Here is a 24,325-nt window from a genome sequence, read left to right as displayed (position 1 = left end):
AAATATGTTTTAAAATTTAAAGGATAGGATAAATTGGCGTTAAATAGGCAAAACGCCCTTATTCCCAGAATTAATTTTTTTTTGTTTTTTTACGTTCTATGTGATTAAAAAAATAAGGTTCAGCGGCATTTTAAGCCTTCACCCCCTTCCATCTTCCCCCGCCGCCATAAACGTCATTTTTCGTTTTATTTTTTTTTTAGGTGAGATGCAATTAATTTAAAAAATTCAAAAAAATTCACAGGCATAGTTGTGGCTTTTATAAAACATGTCTATTTTTTGTAGATCCCTAGGTTGAGAGTATATAACTTCAAAATGAATTTTTATTTTATGTTTTTTTTTTAAATTCGTACTTTTGTTTTTGGAGATGCCTGCAGGTCTAATTTTTTTTTGTGTAAAAAAAACTAAAATCCTAATTTTTTTCAGATTTTTACGTAAAGTGCGCATCTTGAATAATCCGAAAAACTGGTTTTTTATGGGGTTTTTGAGGATTTTCCCAATTTTATAGACTTCAAATAGACCAAATAGACCAAATCAAGGATTTTTTATAGGTTATATATAATTTAAAGTAACTCAGTCGTTTAGGACATTCAAAAATGGGAAAAACATGTTCAAACCCAAAAACAAAAGAATTATGTTTTTGGTGGTGGGGGGGGGGGGGGTTGGTGTAGAGGGTTAAAATTGCGCAAAGGCTATTTTATCGGTTAAATGCTTTCTTTGGCTAATAAGTTAACATACTCATTATGTTCAACTCCTGCGTGTGCTTTAGTCCAGAGAAAATGTATATTGATCCCTGTGGTTAAAAGAATTTGTTTAATATGGTTAATCCTATAAATGTATCGGCAGTCTTATAAGTTTGGGGGTCCATATTTACCCATAGATTTTAACACTGCTAAGGAGTCAGACAAAATCAACTAGGCGAAATCAACTTCAGCTACATATAATAAAGCTTCTTATGTTAATTATTAACTAATTACATGTAGTCTGGGACAAAATTACATCGGGCACCCATTGTTTTCTATAATTTTTAACATACTAAATTACACATTAAATATATTTTATCCATTAAACAGATCGGTCCAGGTTGAAGTCCATTCCAGATAAAACGGATCGACGAAAATTGGATGCAAACAGCACAAAACAGGAATATGTGGAAAAGACTGGGGCCTAGGGAGACCTATATCCAGTATCCAGCAATGGATAGATCTGGTTTGAATGATGAGATTATTAGAAAAGGATTATCAGAATACTATTATTCGAAAAAGATTTCATTTCTGGATAACATCTATTTTCCTTGTTGGTATTCTTCTGAGCAATTGTTAAATGAAAAAATAAAAGCTCATAAAATTTATAAAACCTCCTGCAAGCCGTGCTGAATTTTGTCTTCTGAGAACAAATTGTAAAAATCTATCAAAATGTTGTTATCACATTACATACGTTTCACCGAATTTTCAATACAAAATAATGCAAAGCATTTTTGGAAATTTGTAGGTAGCAAACGTGAAAACAATAGGGACAGTAAAACCTCTTCCATGTCGGCACTTTGATCTCAAGAAGTAATACCGGCAGTACGCAATAGGGATGTTCACTAATTTTTAAATATAGTTAAATTCAATAGATTACAAGGTATATAAAAACGTAGCAATCATAAAACTGTTTAAAAATGTATATTTTTTAAGATAAATGAGTTCATAATGTTGATTTTCTTGGAGGCTAGAAAAACGGTACCCTGCAGCGAGGCTACGGTCTGTGACGTCAGCAGTCGTAACGTCTTTGATCGACGCGCGACGACTAGTTTTGTATACTTATTTACTCAGTGTATTTGAATGTGCGCAGTTTTTTACGTATTTAATTATTAAAAATAAAGCCAAATAAGTGGTGTTTTATTCCTGGGTGTGTAAATACATCAAAAAACAGTTCTGACAAGATTTTTATTACCGTTCCAGCCAATTTAAAACAGAAAAAGAAATGGTTTGTTGCAGCTAGAACTTAAAATAACTAACTTAAAGAACTAACTTAATAAAATAAACATTATAGAAGTTTTCCAGAGGCTTTCGGCCCTTGGTAATAATGTAATTGTTCTTTCTGCATTTACATTTTTCAAAAATACTTATTAGTTTTCTCAGGATTCGAAAAAAATGAATGAATTTAAATAGCATTGGACCAAGATTTTGCACCTACCCCCTTAAAGAGTAAATGAAAAAGTTTCGGGACCTCAAATTTGTATTCCTTAAACTGGGATATTCCTAAAAACGGGATTCTAATAATACATACAGTAAAAGTAAACCTTGAAATAACTACATGTGGATGTAGGTATGACTTTATATTATATTAAAATCATTAATAATTTAGTGAAAAGATTGGTTGGAACAGTTGTCAACTCGAAATACGAAACAACCGAAATAAGATCTAGAGTTGAAAAGGACATAGCAACATTTAACAACATGCATGAGAAATATTTTCACCCATTGCGACATAATATCTCTCCCACTAAAAATGCGGCTGCTAAAATGTTATTATTTCCGGTCTTGCTATATGGCGCAGAGGCCTAGACAATAATGGAAACATTAATGAAAAAGCTAGAGGCATTCGAGATGTGGGTGTACCCACGTATCCTCAAAATATCCTGGGCGACCCACACCAACGTACAGGTATTGCGTCGAATGGGAAAACAAAAAGAAATCTCTTTTACAATTAAGAAACGAAATCTTAAATATTTCGGTCATATCATGAGGCATGATAAATATCGTATACTCCAACTGATAACGCAAGGTAAAATAGAGAGCAAACGCGGACCCGGAAGAAAAGACACTCATGACTTAAAAACTTACGCCAATGATTTGGACAAAAATCGATCGAGTTATTCAGAAACGCCTCAAATGAAATTAAAATTGCCATGATGATAGCCAACGTCCACAACGGAAAAGGCACATGAAGAAGAATAAAAATATTTTTAATACACCTAACCAAGGTAAAGTAATAACCAGCCAATGTATGTATACAATATGCATGCGTACAATGCATGCATACAACTTTCTCTATTTTTTTTTTGTGGAGTATTAAGCATTTATTTTTTTAGCTTAAAGAAGACATGGAAAATTATATGGAATATACACTCAGTAAAGCTGTGGTAGATTTATTTTTTACAAGATGCCAATAAATCATACACCTTTGTTACATCTACACTACAGTCGGTAGTTTATACGAATCGGCTTTCTGAAAACCTTCTTCCATTTTATTTGTTTATTTTTGTAAAACCCAAAATATGTCCTTACAAATAGTCTATCCACTTTAAACTAAACAAATTCACTATAAAACTCCACTTTAACCCTGATAAAACAAGAAGAGAACAAAATAAAATGACCTGAAACGTCAAACAGGTAAACAGTAACACTATGAGAATGGCGCGAGCTTGGGGTATGCAACTAGTGACGTCAGGCCAATAGAGAAGCGTTCTTGAAATTTAAAATAATGCTAGATTTCTAATAAAGATTTTTTATAGAAAGGCTTTTTCAATTTTGTTGAAATTTTGGACAATTATTCCTAGGTTGTTTCTTAATCGTTTTACATGTTTGAAATGACTTTTTAATTTTTTGTGAACATCCCTACTGGTAATTCACCAGTGGTGGATGCGGGAGTGGGGCAAAAGCGACTGGGAACATTGCGCGGTCGCCATGCGCGACTAAAGATTTTACTTCAAATTTTTCGGAGAGTGGTTCTACTGTCCCTCTTTATACTGTGACAATAGTATACTTGACTCAATGACCCTGAATGACTCTGTAGCTTCCTGTTGCAATGTCATTGTCAACTTATTCGCAGACCACTTTTCATCAGTTTATTTCAAATCACTCAATTTTGGAGCAAAAAAAATTTTGGACCTCCGATTTGTCTGAAAATTGGTACATAGCTTCTACGGGACGTAAAAATAAGATATTTAAGGTCAAAAAATTTTCTTCTTCTTTTTTTCTCAAAATGTTATTTTATGCGATTTTACAGTGATTTGGTGTTTATTTATACAAATTTGCATTTTCTATCGTAAAGTATCAATGGAAAACATAATATTTTAATAGAAGGGACTCAATTAGAGGGTCATTATATGGCATTATAACAAGTTACTTTGATTCAAAACAAGCTTTTGATCAAATTTTATAGTGTAGAAAACGTTAAAATACCGTTTTTTACATTTTTCTCCATTCCCAAAATACATCATAATCGATTTGGCTGAAAATTTGCCCACAGATAGACAAAACATAGGACTTTAAGTGGTGAGAAGGATTTGAATTATATTACAATACCAAAAAAGTTACATGCAATATTATATACAAGTATATTCAAATGGGAAATAAGCCACAATTTTACCTAAAAATGATTTTATTAACGTTTCGACGCCCAAGTCGGGTGTTGTTGTCAACACAACAACAACACCCGACTTGGGCGTCGAAACGTTAATAAAATCATTTTTAGGTAAAATTGTGGCTTATTTCCCATTTGAATATACTTGATTATAAAAATGCCACAAGAAAATAGCTTCAGAACAACATGCAATATTATAGTCAAAAATATAGGCGTCCACTGTAAGTAAAATTAACTCGAAAATATCGACATCACGACAAAAATTGTTAAAAAGAAATTGTAATAATTGTAAATACGATTTATTTGGAACAATTTCAGTTCCTACCATTTTTGTCGAAAATTTAAAAATAGCGGAGATATTGAGCAAAACAGGTTCTCCTTTAAAATCAAGATGGCTGCTAACGTAACGGAGGAATTCATTCGTGATTTTAAATTTAGGCTACTATTGACTCCCCTAAAGATCAGAAAAATAAAATTTTGGGCAGCTCGGCATTCAAGGTCAAATGCTATCCCGACTGGACTAATATATACTTTTGAGTCTGATATTACTGCATGTAACTTTTTTGGTATTGTAATATAATTCAAATCCTTCTAACCACTTAAAGTCCTATCTTTTGGCTATCTGTGGGCAAACTTTCAGCCAAATCGATGATAATGTATTTTGGGAATGGAGGAAAATGCAAAAAACGGTATTTTAACGTTTTTTACACTATAAAATTTGATCAAAAACTTGTTTTGATTCAAAATAACTTGTTATAATGCCATATAATGACATTTTTGAGTCCTTTCTATTAAAATATTATGTTTTTCATCGATACTTTACGACAGAAAATGCAAATTTGTTTAAATAAACACCAAATCACTGTAAAATCGCATAAAATAACATTTTGAGAAAAAAAGAAGAAGATTTTTTGACCTTAAATATCTTATTTTTACGTCCCGCAGAAGCTATACAGGGTGTCACAGACTAATTTAGCCACGCTATATCTCTTAAACGAATAGAGATTTTCGAATGGGACAAAAAGTGGTCTATTCTACTTGTAATGTACTTTAATATGACGTAGAAAAAATCATCCCCTAAATATTCATCCCTTAGTTACAACCTTTAACTTTAATTTTTTTAATAGCACCCTGTATATTTTTTTACAGTTTTGGATGTGGTCTTCTATCGCCTATTCAACACATTTTTTGAAAATAAAATCGGTTCGTAATTAACCAAGAAAATATCAGTTTAGTTTTGTTAATTATGTGTCCCAGACTAATTTATCCAGGCTATATTTCTTAAACGATTAGAGATTTTCGAATGGGACAAAAACTGATCTATTACATAATTGTAATACACTTTAATATGGCGTAGAAAAAAAAATTATCCTCTAAATATTCATCCCTTAGTTACAACCCCTAACATTATTTTTTTAAATAGCACCCTGTAAGTTAGGGATGAATTTTTTCTACGCCATATGAAAGTGTATTACAAATGGAATAGATCAGTTTTTGTCCCATTCGAAAATCTTTATTCGTTTAAGAAATATAGCCTGGATAAATTAGTCTGGGACACACAATTAACAAAAATAAACTGATAGTTTCTTGGTTATTTACGAACCGATTTTATTTTCAAAAAATGTGTTGAATAGACGATAAAAGACCACATCCAAAACTATAAAAAAAAATATACAGGGTGCTATTAAAAAAATTAAAGTTAGGGGTTGTTACTAAGGGATGAATATTTAGCGGATGATTTTTTTGTACGCCATATTGAAGTGTATTACGAGTAGAATATGTCACTTTTTGTCCCATTTGAAAATCTCTATTCGTTTAAGAGATATAACGTGGCTAAATTAGTCTGGGACACCCTGTATACCAATTTTCAGACAAATCGGAGATCCAAAATTTTTTGCCTGAGTGATTTGACATGGAATGTTAATGCCTGACTGATATTACTTTAAATTGCAGTGTTGACCATATTCAGTCTAAACTCCGTACTCATCATATTGTATTCAGATTTCCAAAATTTACGAAAAGCTTTCATCATTAAGTGTCAATAAGGGTCCAGGGCCTGATGGTATACCACCTCATTTTCTTAAGGAATTCAGTTTTATACTATCGCGACCTTTGTTTCTATACTTAATAAATCTTTGGATGTATGTCAATTTCCAGATTTTTGGAAACTTTCTTATGTCACACCAATATATAAATCAGGTAATAAATCTAACATTAGTAATTACTGTCCTATACCTATTTTTAGTGCTATACCAAAAAAAGTTTTTGAAAGTATTATTTATTACTGATCCTTTGATACTTCCGGGATCCTAAACTCTCAGCAATTCGGTTTTACTACAGGTAAATCTGCAGAATTGAGTTTGTTCACCTATGTCGATTTTCTGTCTGAAGCCTTGGAAGAGGAACTTCCAAGTTTATTCAATTTATACTGACTTTTCCAAGGCCTTTGACAGAGTAAACCGTGAACTCCTGATTCGCAAGCTTAGCTCATATGGCATATGTAAGTGGATCTTTGTTGCAGTGGTTACAGAATTATTTAACTGAAAGAATTCAAGAGGTCCGAGTGAACCACTTTCACAAACTTTTTCGGTTAAGTCAGGTGTAGGTACCACTGGGGTCCCGCTTGGGTTCATTAATCTATTTAATCACTCTTGAATCTATTTATTAATTATATTACCAACTGATTTTATGACTATGAACCTTAATTCCAGCAAATATCATGTAAAACCGTACTCACCACCCTATATTATTATACTATTACATTAATGGCCAATTGCTCAATACTGTAAATAAAATCAAGCACTTGGGGATTACACTGGATAATTCTCTTTGTTTCAATACTCATATCATCAATGTTATTCAAACATCTATGAAAATGTTGGGTTTCGTAAATAGAACAACTTGTGACTTTAGAAACAAACGTATCCAGTATTAGAGTTCTACTCCGTACTCTTGGTCAGATCTCGCCTCGAGTATTGCTCTTCAGTGTGGTCCCTACACTACTTGCTCTACATTAGGAAACTTAAACAAGTTCAAAATAATTTCTTCCGTTACATTGATTTTAAGCTTCATATATGGATCAGGATTACACTGTATGGCAACATCAACTGCAGGTCCCTTCTCTTGCGAGCCGGAGAAAACAAAGAGACCTTTTACTACATTCAATACTTTAAATGGTACATGCAGTTGTTCTCAACTCCTTAATAAGATTGGACTGTTTGTGCCACCTCGCTCCACTAGACAAGTGCGAACATTTTATGTACCCTTTCATAGATTCAATTATTCACTTTTTTTATTCATACCCAGAGTCTTGAATCTAGCTAACTCCCTTTACAATTTACAACTGTTTGGCAACTCCATGACTCATTTTAAAAGCAATTTTCAAGGGTTTAATATCTGAGTGCAACGTCTGTAATTTGTTAATTTGTTTTTATGTTATTGTTTTCTATTATTGAGTTCTATATTCTATATATTATATATTTCTATATTTTACCTATATTTGTTTTCTATATTCTATTATGTTGTTTTCATCTGTATAGTATGTAATACTTTATAATCAATTGAAAAATGTAAATTCTTTATTTTTATAGAATTGGGTTTGCCCGTAAATAAATAAATAGATAAATAAAAAAAAATAAATACCATGATTTACATCAAATCTATATAGACTGTGTTGCATAATTTTAAGTTGTTTTTTTTTATAAAAAAAAAAACATTTATGAAAATTAAGTAAGCTTAGGAATAAATTTTATTTAATAAAACTTACCACTAATTGTTGTACTCGTTCTACCAGGCTATCAAATGATGTGTTATCCAAATCATCATCTACCCAGGATGTTTCACTGAAACAAATAAGCAATTGATAGTATATTTTATTGCTATTAACATTAAAATATTATCGGAGTAAAAATCAACAGAGAATATGTAAACAACTTAAGATATGCAGCTGACATTGTCATTATTGCTGACAGTGCCGAGGGTTTGCAATGTCTTTTAAATGTCATAACCAGAGAGGGAGATAGCTTGGGTGGAGCTGAATATAAACACAAATAAAACAAAAGTAAAGGCTGTTAAATGTGCACCAAATGCCGACATTAATAGTAGTATCTATAACAAACAAGCAGAACCCGTGCAAAGATCTCAGTATCTTGGTTGCCAGATAACAAACGATCTTGACAATGATGTCGAAATATCTGCTTATGTAGAGTATGATAGGTCCGCTTTTCAAAAAATGAAAAAATTCCTAATAAACTCTACCTTATCGTTGGATTAGCCCAGTGCCGCGCCAGAACGTGGTAGTGCCTGTGTACAAAATATTTAATGGCGCCCAAAAATACGCAATGTTTTAAAAATCGTCTCGTTAAACACAACAAAGTGAATAAAAATGAACAATTATTTATTGTAACCAAACAAAAATAGCTAAAACTTCTCACACATCACACATGCAACATGAAAATAAAGTATGTACTTACGTTAAAATAATTAAATAGAAATAAATATTTGGCATAACAACATAAAAAAACTAAAGATATACTGCCCTGCTAAGTAAAAACGTCCTAACTAGCAATAATAATATAATATTTTTCAATTTTTTATTTTAAAGCTTTATAATGAATGTAAAACACGTATTTTGTAATTCCCGGGTCAGTAATTCCCAAGTCTTTTTAATTACACGGGAATTACAAATGAGACACGGGAATTTCGACCACTTGTTATTTTATTATTGATGTTAATTTTTTTTCCAGAATCATGGCTAAACTTTTCAAAGAAGGGCTTTTACAAAGAAAACGAGAAAGGGAGAAAGACGCAGGAAAATAAGAGAAGATCCAATCAAAAGAGATGAACGACAACAAAAAGAAAAGGAAAAGTATCTGAGGCAACGAAAATGTAAAATAAAAAAATCTATCAATGAGATGACTCCAAGACAACAAATACTGAAGAGGAAACAATGGAGAACTAATTTAGCTGCATTCAGACAAAGACAAAAAGCGTTGAAGGGGACTGGACAACATTTGGAAAACAATACACCCCCAAATTCTCCAGATGAAGAAAATGTACCAGAAAATATTGTTCTGAAGCTATTTCCTTGTGGCATTTTTATGATTAATTATTTATATGGGAAATAAGCCACAATTAAAACGAAAAAATAATTTTATTAACGTTTCGACGCCCAAATCGGGTGCCGTTGTCAAAATACAAAATATTACTAAAATAAATAAAAGTGTTGTTGCTAAGCAAAAAAATTCTTCTAATAATTTATTTAATCTTACTCATTTATATTGGCAATTCAGACATATATTATACATTTTAAAGTAGAAGACTTTAAAATGATATTGCCAATATTTATGAGTTGCGTTCCTGGGACGACTTACTGAAAGATAGTTCATTCGATTACATGAAATCAACCCCAACTCAAGAATATCCGTCATAAAAAATTATAGCATGTGATCTGTCTTTAAAAAGACAACCAAATGCAACGACAGTAAAATTCTCGCGTTAGAGACTTCATAGTAAATCACAAGGGAAAACCAGGAAAAACCTTGTGATACTATCCCGACATCGTAAGTATTTGGTCTTACATTAATTTACTCTCAAAAAATAATACCAAATTCTGACTTGTAACATGTTTAAATTATAAATAATATTAATAATACTAGATATATAAGTAATACTAAAATATAAAATATGTACTAGCTCGATATTATTGACTTACTAATCTTGGTATTTTCTTTCTATTGACTTCCTCTTTCAGTATGGGTAACCACATCCTACTGCATTCTACCGAGGAATTTGCGACACAATTGGTTTCATTTAGCATAATTAGAGCCGCTTCTTTGATTTTTCTCTTTTTACTATCTGATTCTTTCAGGACTATACTTGAATCTCTCCACTGAACTCTATGTTCATTATCCCATGCGTGTTGACATATTTGAGATCTCTCAAATTCTCTATTTTTAATATAAGATTGATGTTCACTTATTCTAACGTCTAATGGTCTTGATGTCTCACTCTAAAAATTATTTTTTCGTTTTAATTGTGGCTTATTTCCCATATAAATAATTAATCAGAAAATATTGTAACGTTACAAACGTCACATCTTTGATATTTTGTTTTTAAATAATTATTTTATCTTTTTTTCTTTAATATTTCATTAATCATTATCTTCTTCTATTTGGTTTACCCATTTTCCCCTTTAAAAATTGGTTGGCGCTCGTTCTATAATAGGCAACCCTATTTACATTGTATCTTCTCTCGTGTTTCATGTTCGTTATTTCAAATTTCGGTCCAAGGTTCGTTGTCATGTCATTTTAATGACAGTGACAACTCCCATATCTCATTCTCAAAATGGAGGTGGAAATGTTTTAAAAAGCAAAGCAGCTTCAAAAATAAATCATTTTATTTCAACAAATCATCTTCCTCTTGGGGTGAGCTACAAATAGTTTTTTTAATAATTTCTTACAGTCATTATATTCCATCCATTCCATTCCTTCTTATAACATTTTTTATAAATATCTAACCTAACTTCCAATGTCAGACCATGTGTTCTAATATTTTAGTTTCAAATCTTTTTAATTTACATGTGTTTGATTTCTATATTTCTTTTCATCTATTAATATGCACGTTTGGTAATCAGAATTTTAACTATTCTCATCTAAATTCTATGTAATTTACCCTTGCCAATTACTATTTCTGAATACTATTTGGCAAAGGTATATTTTGGTTTTTCTTCTTGATGATTGATATGTGTCTCTGTTTTATAGTTTTTTTGGAAAGAGATCAACCTTTCCCTCTTCGGGAACTTAAGCCTCACATCACCGGTGATGCACACTTGAAGGCAAAGACAATGACATCCAGACTGCACAACCACCACCTCTAGCTGCAGGGGCCTTGCGCCGAAGATCCGCCCAGGCCTACGAGAAGTCTACAACAGCAGAACCATACGACATCAAGAAGATACCATCAGCTACCAAAAGCCATAAGTATAATCCAGAATTGTTAGTTTTTGGCAAGAATTTGAATACATTTGTTAATGCAATTTACTAAGTCATTTTATTTATTATATCTTTATGAACAATAAACATGATTAGTTAAAAACTATGTTTTGTTTGCTTCCATTCCAATTTTCAGAGTTCATTCTAAGGTTAGGACAAGACGAACACACACCTGAGTGACTGAGCTAAGCTAAGGGTGTAACGATGGCTATCTTGGTTAGTTGAGGTAATATTTTCGAATATTGTTTCAATTAGCTGGGGTAGTCCATCGCTTTTTCGTTTCAATATTAGAGCCGATATTGGGCGAAGGAGGGCTATTCAAAACAGAGTTAAAAGACATAGAGAGAAAGTAAAAACAAGAAAGAAAATTAAAAAGCTCGAAGCAGCACTAGAAAAATACAAAAAAAAAGGTATCAGAGACTTACAGCGGAAAAACAGAAAAAAGAGCTAGAGATAAAACAGCCTAGAACTCCTTTAACACCACTAACGAAAACTGATTTGATTATCGATGAAACACCGTGTACTCCAAGAAAGAAATTTAAAGTTGATGAAATTAAGAAAAAGATTCTTTTTGGTCAGGTTATGGAGGAACAACTAAGACATTCATACAAAGAGTGTGAACAAAATAGAACAAAGCAAGTTATAAAGAAACTTATGTCTGGAAATATTATAAGAAAATATGGACTGAAAAAATATTGCTCAAGAAAGATTGGTTTAGGAATTTGAGCCCCAAAAAATATCAAAATAAGTCTATCTTAGTACATGAAAAAAAAAAGATATGTGTAGGTATGGATACTGTTCGACGACAGATGCATAAGTATTTTAACGAGGATTTAAATTCGAGAATTTGTGCTGGAAAAAAGAGTACATAACTCGAAATAAAGTAACGAAACAGAAACGATATTTAACAGATACAATGTTGATCATTCACTTCACAAGAGATTTTTGAATACTCACCCAGGTATTAAGGTGAACTACGCTTTTTTTTGCAGATCTCGTCCGTTTTGGATATTGCATATGAATGTTTCCAGTAGAGATACTTGTATGTGCACTACCCACGCAAATATGGAGCTTATTACTTCTAGTTTATTTCAATTCGGAGTTTTAAGTTCAAAAAATTTGACTACCATTATTAAAAGTTTATGCTGCGAGAAAAAAACTGAAAATTGTCTATTACGTGTGTGTGAAAAATGTCGAGAGACTGTTATAATATACAAGGACCACAATAAAAACAAGCCTGTCAAATATTATAAATGGTCAACAAAAAAAGAAGAATATTACGACCCCAAAAGTAACACAAATAAAACTACGATTAAAACCGTAAAAATTCTTGTTCCAATAACATTGGGATCCTTAATTAACGAATTTGAATCCAAATTAACTGCATTTTTGGCACACGAAGCACGAATATGTCACCAATTCCAGGCAATTTCGGGCCTTAAGAAGCAACTGTCACATGAATCTATCCTAGTACACTGCGACTTTAGCGAAAATTACAACTTAAAATATGCTCAAGAGACACAATCGTTTCATTTCGGAGGCTCAAGGCAACAAATCAGTTTACATACAGTCGTCGTCTACAAAACAACTGCAGATTCTATTGCTAAACCTACCTCTTACTGTACGATGTCAGAATGTCTTAAGCATGAGGTTCCTGCTATTTGGGCCCACTTATTACCGGTGCTAAAGGATTCAATAGGAGATGCCACTGCGGTTCACTTTTTAAGTGATAGCCCAGCGACCCAATATCGCAATAAATTTATGTTTAATTTTTTGGTCAAAAATTTAAATCGACACTTTAGTCAAATAAAAATGGTGACATGGAATTATTGCGAAGCTGGACATGGAAAAGGACCACCTGATGGTATTGGAGGGGTATGTAAACGAACTGCTGATCGTATTGTAGCACAAGGATCTGATATTGATTCACTAAGAACACTCATAGACGTGCTTGAGAAAAATTGTTCAAAGATTAAATTTTATATCATTACGGAACAAGCAATTAATAAAATAAGGCAACAAGTGGAACAAAATGATAGCCTTATTTTTAAAGGTACTATGAAAGTACATCAGGTAGTATCAAAATTTTCATCAAAATGTTGGTTTCGCAGTTTGTCTTGTTTCACGTGTGAAGAAACATGCCATCATTATGGACTTGGATGTTTGATGAAGTATACAGATTTTGGTTCTAAAGATGTTCCTTATACAAGCAAGACTTCAAAGTTAAGATATGAAGATGTTTACAGTGATTCTGAAGAAGAAGATGGAGTTGTAATGTCTTCAAAAATAAAACCAGGTTGCCACATTCTTGTCGAATTTTCCAAGGAAAATACAAATATGCAGCTATATGCCAAAGCGAGTTGGATGAGGATGGAGAAGTTAAAGTTATGTTCCTCAAAATATGCGAAAGTAAATCGAAGTTATTTAGTTTGGACGAAGAAGACATCTCATATGTAGATTTTAATAATATTTTACGTATTCTTCCGGATCCAACTCTTGTTTGCAAAGGCAACAGAATTTACTATTCATACCCAACGGAACTTGACGTTTTTGAAAAATAAGGTTTTTTAGTTTTTTAAGATTGAGAAACATATTTAAGTTATCTTTTTTATTTATGTTTGAGTTAGAAACACATTTGATTTGTATACTTTTTACATTATAACACTCATTTTATAATCTCTAGTGCAGCGGTTCTCAACCTTTTTGAGTGATGTACCACTTACAGTTATTTTTATTATTTTTGGTACCACCTATATTTTCAAAATGTATTATCAATACTTAATAAGTACTTCTTCTTCTTCAAGTGCCGTCTCCTAATCGGAGGTTGGATATCATCATCACTATCTTTACTCTATCCATCGCTGCTCTAAAGAGTTCTATAGAACTGCATCTAAACCAGTCCCTTAAATTCTTTCACCATGACACTCTCCTTCTTCCAATACTCCTTCCGCCTTTTATCTTTCCCTGTATTATCAGTCTTAGCATTTCATATCGCGGTCCTCTCATTACGTGTCCCAGATATTGTAACTTTCTTATTTTTATTGTGTTTATTATTTCGCATTCTTTACCCATTTCTCGCAGTACTTCCGTGTTCGTTTTCCTCTGTGTCCATGCTATTCTAAGCATCCTTCGGTAACACCACATTTCAAATGACTGTAGCTTATTTATGTGTTCTTGCTTTAATGTCCAGCTTTTAAGTCCATATTGTAGTATCGAGAACACGTTGCATCTCAAAGCTCTTACTCTCAGTTCTAAGCTAAGGTCTTTGTTGCAGAGAACTCTTTTCATTTTTACAAACGCATTTCTTGCTATTTCTATCTTGGTCCTTATTTCTGTTGTTTGATCATTTTTCTCTGAAATCCAGGTTCCTAGGTATTTGTATTTATCAACCCTTTCTATCGGTACATTTCCCAAATGTATGCTTGTTTGTATGTTTGTTTTCTTAGTTATTATCATGTATTTGGTCTTTTTTATATTCATTTTTAGTCCATATTCTTCACAGAAATTGTTTGTTTTGTTTAGTAGTAGTTGGAGTTGTTCAGCAGAGCTTGCCATAATCGCGGTGTCATCTGCATATCTTATTTTGTTAATAGATCTTCCGTTAATTATTATTCCTTCACTTTGAGATAGCAATGCTTCTTCAAAAATGGCTTCACTATATGCATTAAAGAGTAATGGAGACATAATACATCTCTGCCGAACTCCTCTCCTGATTTCAATTTCTGGACTGGGCTCGTTATCTATTACAATTTGTGCTCTTTGATTCCAGTAAAGGTTTGTTATTATTCGTAAGTCCCTTTTGTCTATGTTTTTTGTCTTTAGAATTTGGACTAATTTTCCATGTCTAACTTTGTCAAAAGCTTTCTCAAAATCAACGTAACAAACATGCACATCCACATTCATGTCCATGCATCTTTGAGCTAACACATTAAAAGCAAATAACGCCTCTCTGGTTCCTAGTCCGTTTCTGAACCCAAACTGACTATCATCTATTCCTTCTTCTAGTTTTTTATTTATACGACCATGTATTATTTTCAAGAATAATTTGAGAATGTGACTTATTAATGATATTGTTCTGTATTAATAAGTACTACTATTTTAATTTTTTCTGTGTTTTGTGTACCACCGCCAATAATGATATGTACCACCCGTGGTACATGTACCACAGATTGAGAACCTCTGCTCTAGTGTTTTATTGTAATTCCCATGCACTTAGTGAAATTCCCGTGTCTACCCTTTTCAGAAAATTGTAAAAAAATCAAAAACCGGTCTTAATTCAGAACGTTTTTTGATAAAACATTCTTTCTAATAAAAAACCACATCTAATAAAATGAAAATGTGATATCTTATTTGAACTTTTTTGTTTGCAAAAATCTGTATTATGAGACTCATTTTGCAGAGAATCACCCATTACACTTTCGAGAAAAAGCCATATTTGTATTGAATACTGTGCCATCCTCATTTTAAAAACCAGACTGTTGCTTTTTTGCACATAAGTAATTCATTAGGATTAATTTTTTTTTCATTTACCGACAATCACTAGAACAACCCCAAGTTTGACATTTGATAGATAGGACTTTTTTTTAGTTTAAATATGAATGACAATTTAGTTATTTTTCTACAACCACTATTCAAAGTGCACTTTTCTGCACGGTTTTATGTTAGCAAACTTGATATTTTCTCACAGTATAAGATATTTGACATTAGTGTGCAGAAAAGTGACGTTTCTGTGCCGCAAAGTGACGTTTCTGTGCCGCAAAGTTCTTTTCTGCACAGTTGACTACCTCATTCTGAGTAACGTTATATTCTGTTTACATCCGTGGACTACCGCATTCTGAGTAACGTTATATTCTGTTTACATCCGTGGTTAAACTTTAGACAAATATATAACCTATAAGACAATTATTATATTTAACTATAGCATAGAAACTAAATTATGGATGTTACAACTGTTTTATTTTACAATTTTATTCTTATTAAACATTTTATAATTATCAAATAACCAATAAGGATTTAGCAACCTGTGCAAGAGACGTCGAATGAAGTAGGTTTTGTGTAAATCCGTGACTGCATAAATATAATGTCAATAATGTGTAATAATTGTTTAAATTTAAACAAATTAAGGCAGTGCATTAATTTTTTAACTGATTTCTGTGCAATTTATTTAGGTATAAGGAATTTAAATTGATTAGTAGGTATTAATTAAATACAGTTTAAAATTTATCACATAGGTACCTATTATAATTAATCGTCGTTTGGAAATTGTGATTTTTATTTTTAGGAAAAACTGTGCTTGTAGAAAAAGTATAGTGTGAAACACGTGCAGAAAGGTAATTTCTCACTCGTTTGAATTGCGGCACTCGCTTGCGCTCGTACCGCAACTTTTCAAACTCGTGAGAAATTAGTACCTTTCTGCACTTGTTGCACAATATACTATTTCCTAACTAGTGCGGAAAGTGAAACTTTCACGCACGAGACTGCCGTTGACCCGAACGATGCGATAGCGGAGTTCGGGCAAGCAGTCGAGTGCGGGGAAGACACTTTCCGCATGAGTTAGGAACAATATTTTTTCTAGGGCCGTACGTTTGGAAAAAAGCCACAAAAAATAGTTATATCAATTTTTATTTAGAAGTGAAAATACACAAATTAATTCTTTGACAAGGTTGTCAAAACCAAACTTTCAATATAATGGGTTACCACGACGACGATATTGGTTTTCATAACGATGATTCAAAACCATTTTAATTGTCTATTAATCTGACATTTAAATATGATGTCAAAATAATTTTATTTCATCGAATTATCAGTAGTAATTGCACAAGAGCAAATTAATATAGAATTTTTGCCCTGGTGACACTTTGACATAATTTCACTCGCCTTCGGCTCGTGAAATTAAAACTGCCAAAGTGACACTCGGGAAAAATTCAATAATTTTAGAGTTCGAGTGCAATTTGTTGCGATTACTTCATGAATAAAACTGTTCAAAACCAAAATTTTATTGTAATTTATATATGTAAGTACCAATTAGTGAAATTAAACACACAGTTGTTATAAATATGTATTTGACGGTTGAAAGTCATCACTTTTATAATTTTTAAAACATTTGTCATTAATGTCACTGAATGTATTTTTTCGTAGCAACGAAGGGCATCTGACGTAATATGCTTAACGACGGGAGATTATCAAAAATTATCACCTTAATTTGCATGTCTGTAGCTTTCTATTGGTCAGAATCTCCTATGAATGAAATAATCAGTAGTAATTGCACAAGAGCTCTGAAATTATTGAATTTTTCCCGAGTGACACTTTGACAGTTTTTGAAGTTATGTGAAATTATGTCAAAGTGTCACGAGAGCAAAAATTCTATATTAATTTCAGAGGTCGAGTGCAATTTGTTGCGATTATTTCATGAATAAAACTGTTCAAAACCAAAATTTTATTGTAAGTTATTTATGTAAGTACCATTAAACACACAGTTTTTATAAATATTTGACGATTGAAAGTCATCACTTTTATAATTTTTAAACCATTAATTGTCATTAATGTCACTGAATGTATTTTTTCGTAGCAACGAAGGGCATCTGACGTAATATACTTAACGACGGCAGATTATCAAAAATTATCGATTTAATTCAGATTTATGTAGCTTTCTATTGGTCAGAATCACCTATGAATGAAATAATCAGTAGTAATTGCACAAGAGCTCTAAAATTATCAAATTTTTCCCGAGTGACACTTTGACAGTTTTAATTTCACGACCCGAAGGGGAGTGAAATTATGTCAAAGTGTCACGAGGGCAAAAATTCGATAATCATTTTAGAGATCGAGTGCAATTTGTTGCGATTATTTCATGAATAAAACTGTTCAAAACCAAAATTTTATTGTAATTTATTTATGTAAGTACAAATTAGTACAATTAAACACACAATTAATTAAAGAAACCCGATTTGGGCTTCGAAACGTTAATAAAATCATTTTTTTTTTGGTAAAATTGTAGCTTATTTCCCATTAAAAATAGTTTATTATAAAAATGCCACAAGGAAATAGCTTCAGAACAACATTAAACACACAGTTGTTATAAATATTTGATGGTTGAAAGTCATCACTTTTATAATTTTTAAAACATTAATTGTCATTAATGTCACTGAATGTATTTTTTCGTAGCAACGAAGGGCATCTGACGTAATATACTTGACGACGGGATATTATCAAAAATTATCAGTTTAATTTTTATTTCTGTAGCTTTCTATTGGTCAGAATCTCCTATGAATGAAATCGCGCTAATTTTATTAAAACATGAACACAATAAGATAAATTTGAAATAAATTAGTAAATAATATCTAAATATTAGTTTATTGCATGTATTCTAACATATTTTATTATAATGCCTTATTACAAGGTATTTTACTTTCCCGCATGCCGTGGGGAAAATTTACTTTCACGCACGCCGTGTGGGAAAGTGCAACTTTCGGAAACGAAATGCATGCGTGAAAGTGGCTCTTTTAGCACGGCCGTAGAAGAAAAAATTTACGGTTCTGCTAATAGTATTCTGTCTACTTTGGGAGTGCGATCTACCTGAAGAATTTGCACAAAATAATGAAATGCAAGAAAACTCTTATAGAAAAAAAATATAATATGGTGATTAGCAGCCCACATATGTATACATTACCGACAAAAACAACCTTTATAATAGTATATTGTGCAACAAGTGCAGAAAGGTACTAATTTCTCACGAGTTTGAAAAGTTGCGGTACGAGCGCAAGCGAGTGCCGCAATTCAAACGAGTGAGAAATTACCTTTCTGCACGTGTTTCACACTATACTTTTTCTACAAGCACATTTTTTCCTAAAAATAAAAATCACAATTTCCAAACGACGATTAATTATAATAGGTACCTATGTGATAAATTTTAAACTGTATTTAATTAATACCTACTAATCAATTTAAATTCCTTATACCTAAATAAATTGCACAGAAATCAGTTAAAAAATTAATGCACTGCCTTAATTTGTTTAAATTTAAACAATTATTACACATTATTGACATTATATTTATGCAGTCACGGATTTACACAAAACCTACTTCATTCGACGTCTCTTGCACAGGTTGCTAAATCCTTATTGGTTATTTGATAATTATAAAATGTTTAATAAGAATAAAATTGTAAAATAAAACAGTTGTAACATCCATAATTTAGTTTCTATGCTATAGTTAAATATAATAATTGTCTTATAGGTTATATATTTGTCTAAAGTTTAACCACGGATGTAAACAGAATATAACGTTACTCAGAATGCGGTAGTCCACGGATGTAAACAGAATATAACGTTACTCAGAATGAGGTAGTCAACTGTGCAGAAAAGAACTTTGTGGCACAGAAACGTCACTTTGCGGCACAGAAACGTCACTTTTCTGCACACTAATGTCAAATATCTTATACTGTGAGAAAGTATCAAGTTTGCTAACATAAAACCGTGCAGAAAAGTGCACTTTGAATAGTGGTTGTAGAAAAAATGAATTATTCGCATAAGTCAGAAGAATTATTATTGAAGTTATACTGCTTTACCGGCGATATGAGGGTGAATTTTTATATGTTAAAACCTATGATCCCGGCGCATTCGCATTATAACTTTGTTCTGATTGGATGTTCAAATGACATGTCAAAAATTATTCAATATGGCGGCTGTGGCACAGCTGTAGTTAGATTATTTATGGTTGTTGCGTTTTAAAATTTGTGTGAAAAGAAACAACAAACAAAAGTTAGTTAATAGTTATACTGCCTTTTTAAATAGTTTTCATATATGTACCTATATTTTTGGACTTTTGGACTATTTTGGACAAGGAAAACTCATTCTAATTTGGTAAGTAGTTTTTATTATAATCATATTGTAATTATACATTTGGATTAGGTTGAAATACAGTAGAGCGTCGATTATCTGAACTAATTGGGGGACATAGGTGTTCGGAAAACCGATTTGTTCGGATAATCGAACTACAATATATTGATACATATTTATAGTCATACATATTTATCCACAAGTGAATAAAAGCCATATTTATATACCTACATATTTATTTATATCTTGATAATGACAACTAGCAACTAAACAAAAAAGTGCAGTCTTTGCAACAACATAATTATTTTTGGATACAATATTGAAGAAAATTGAAGATATTTTAAGCGTCAATTACTAACGCTTGCTCGGTATTCGAGTGCGGGACGCGGGAGTCGATAGTTCGAATAAGCGGTCGTTCGGTTGATCGACGTTCGGATAATCGACGCTCTACAGTACATTTATTTTCTCAAGAATGGGGATTTTAGAGAGAAATCCCAAATAAGGTCCGATTTTTATTTTTAAATTATGATTTTTTGGCGTAGATTTATTTATCTAGTAGGTATGTAATGCTTTGATTTACATATTTAATTTGATTACCAACAAAAGTTCTACCAATCTTCATCTAATATATTGTTCTCTTACTGTTTTGTTATATTTTAATATTTTCTTCCACAAAATTTAAACTACATAATTTAATTATATTCAAAACAACTGTCAAACAGTAAAACGTTCAGTTACCCTATTTTTCCTCATGACAAATAATGTGGAATTGGACGAGTGAGTCTAGGCTTCGATTACGAATCAAAGCGCCACGAAATTCACGGGTTCGGTTCCTGATGCCAGTTTTTATTTTTTTATTTTTTTATGCATTTTATGATTGTAAGTATATTTGTTATATAATTTTTTTTTCAGAAAATGCGTATTTAAAATTTTTGCTAACAATTATTATCGTTCAGAAATCATTTTTTCTTTGTGGCATTTTTCAATGTGTTTGTGTGCGTTTTATTCTTTTATTTTTTTTAATTTTTGGTATTGCCTTAAAAATCACATAATATGTAGGTAGTAGAAGTATAACTTCTTACGTGCGTACAAAGTACACACACATTCTTTTTTTTTATTTTACAAATTAATACTTTGTCATATTAACTTACTATTTTAGTTGCGAATAAGCCACAAAATTGACTTAATTGACCCAACTAAAATAGCAAATTGATATAAAAAATTAATAGGTCTGGATCCCCCGTACCAAAAAAAAGTTGATTAATAGCAAGCTGAAAATTTGTTAATAGCTTAAGGGTGTCTAGTCGGACAAACTTTGATATATTGAAACACTGGAACAGGGGTAATTTTAATTGTAGAACAGGTTAAAAATTTGGAACCTCAGACTACGAAAACGTCAGATGTATTTTGTAGGACCGAACTTCCAATTGATTTGTTACCCTTTCATTAAACTCTCATGCAAAAATCAGACTGCTATTAAACATGATTCCTGTCTTTTGACATGTTCTTCGTGTTCCACTCATTAAAATGCCCAGTTGGTGATAAACACCAGTCTGATTTTTGCATGAGAGTTTAATGAAAGGGCAACAAATCAATTGGAAGTTATGTCCAACAAAATACATCTGACGTTTTCGTAGTCTGACGTTTCAAATGTTTAACCTGTTCCACCATTAAAATTTCCCCTGTTCCAGTCTTCCCATATATCAAAGTTTGTCTGACTAGACACTGTTAAGCTATTAACAAATTTTCAGCTTGCTATTAATCAACGTTTTTTTCTTATGCGGGATCCAGACCTATAAATTATTATTTACGCGTTTTTTTCACTTCGTAAAGATTTTTTTGTCGGCATTGTAATATAATAAAGCTTGATACACTGCATCCCTCGGTAGACCGCAAGCTATAGTAGAAACGCAACAGTAGAATACCCTAGGCAGAATACCATAGTAGCATCAATTTTCTCATTAGGTAGATAAGTTTATTTTAAAAAAAGAGACAAAACTGTTACATCTTTTATACCGGGTGTCCACTTATATTTTCCCCCATTTTAACTGTCTATAACTTCTACACCCCTCAAGATATAAATATGCGGTTTTTGGTGAAATGTTTTATTTTACTAAAAGTTTGGTTTGAATGGATTGAATTTTTTATATCCCTTTTAAATAAAAAATGGCGGATTTAAAAAAAACATTGTTGACTCTTTTAATGGAACACCCAGTATATTTTTTTGTAAAATGAAATAACGGTCTTTCACCTATCCAGCGATACAAAGTTTTTTTAAAATCGGTTGTCAAATGACTGAGCAATTAATTTTTAAAATGAGAGATGCAATGTGGAAATCGCATAACATTATGTACATATTCTTTTTCTCATGATCATCTTTCAGTGCGTCACAGTTTTTCGATTTCTCTCTAACGCATTAAATTGTATGTGACAGAAAAAAAGGCACGTCTGGGAATACTTCGGTAATTATTCTAGTTCGGTGATTATTCTAGTTGTCGATAGATGGCGCCATAATCAAAAAAGAATTATTTATTAAATAAAATAATAATATTATCAATATAATCTGTACAATTTATAAGACTATACAAATGAAAGAAAATACCATTTTATAAATGCAATAGACACAATTGATTTGGTTTTATTCCAAATTGAAAATAAAATTTGACAACTGTCAGATTTAACTAAAATGTCACGTTAGAATAAATGTCATAAATGTGTATTATCACGGACTTACCTTTTTTTCTATAATTTGTGACGCACTGAAAAATGTTCATGAAAAGGAGAATACTAGTAATGTCAATTTGCTTAGTTATTTTAATCATTATGTTATTTAGTTATGTAATATCCAGGTTGCACATATCATTTTAAAAATTAATTACTCAGTCATTTGACAACCGATTTTAAAAAACTTTATATTGCTGGATAGGTGAAAGACCGTTCTTTCAATTTACAAAAAAATATACTGGGTGTTCCATTAAAAAAATGTCAACAACATTTTTTTCAAAAATCGGCCATTATTTTTTCATAATTGAAAGCGATATAAAAAATTCAATACATTCAAACAAAACTTTTACTAAAATAAAACATTTCAGCGAAAAAAGCATATTTCTATCTTGAGCCGTATAGAAGTTATAGGCAGTTAAAATGGGGGAAAATATAAGTGGACACCCGGTATTTCAATAAATCAACAAAAATTATCACATCCAATTATTTTTCAAATATCTGTATGAGAAGTAATCGGGTATTCATATGACTTACAGTAATTTTCCACTATTTTTTATAGTCATATTATACACTGACCGGCACAAAAAACGGCCACCCCACAAAATGGGTTATTTTTGATGTCTCGAATTTCCTAAAGCTGTTGTCCGATTTAAGTGATTTTTAATATGTTATAGTCTTATTCTTTATCAATATCGCTGTAATAACATTGTTGCTAGACAGGTAAATTATAATTGTATACCGGGTGTACCAATCAAACCGTGTTTTTTTCTCAAAGTTCACCACACCCTGTGGAATATTCTAGCGTTTATAAAATACTGAAATTAAAACCCAACTATAGCCTCATTTTTCTTAATATTCTGTTTTTTGATTGATTCGCTTATAGTGGACCATAAAAAAGTTAGGTACTTTAACAACTAGCCATGTTCTTCATCAATACAGGATGTTTCTAAATAAGTGCGACAAACTTTAAGGGGTAATTCTGCATGAAAAAATAATGACCGGTTGATTTATAAACATATGTCCACAAATGCTTCGTTTCCGAGATACAGGATGTTGAATTTTTTCTTACAACCTGACGATTTATTTATTGCTCTAAAACCGGTTGAGATATGCAAATGAAATTTGGTAGGTTTTAACAGACAGTTATTGCACATTTTTTGACATGCAATTTAGAATTTTACATTCTCCACTGGCGTGCATACGGGTAATATGACGGATAATATTACCCACATGCACGCCAATGGTGAATATAAAATTCTTAATTGTATGTCAAAAAATGCGCAATAACAACCTCTTAAAACCTACCAAATTTCATTTGCATATCTCATCCGGTTTTTGGAGCAATAAATAAATCGTCAGTTTGTAAGAAAAAATTCAACATCCCGTATCTCGGAAACGAAGCATTTGAGGACATATGTTTAT

The 24,325-nt window shown here is 31.7% G+C and overlaps 1 protein-coding gene across 3 annotated transcripts in view; it reads right to left on the bottom strand.

Moving 5' to 3' along the window:
• Nucleotides 1-24,325, bottom strand: part of LOC126881998 (probable serine/threonine-protein kinase DDB_G0282963) — a 222,013-nt gene that overhangs the window by 185,942 nt on the left and 11,746 nt on the right. For all 3 annotated transcript variants that reach the window (XM_050646762.1, XM_050646761.1, XM_050646763.1), the window contains exon 2: nucleotides 8,117-8,192. In XM_050646762.1, coding sequence (XP_050502719.1) covers nucleotides 8,117-8,192 — 76 coding nt within the window. The remainder of the gene's footprint in view (nucleotides 1-8,116; nucleotides 8,193-24,325) is intronic.

The sequence above is a fragment of the Diabrotica virgifera genome, chromosome 3 (genome assembly GCF_917563875.1).
Source record: "Diabrotica virgifera virgifera chromosome 3, PGI_DIABVI_V3a".
NCBI lineage: Eukaryota > Metazoa > Arthropoda > Insecta > Coleoptera > Chrysomelidae > Diabrotica > Diabrotica virgifera.
The sequence above is the reverse complement of the archived record's forward strand: the minus strand, read 5'-3'. Positions and strand labels throughout refer to the sequence as shown.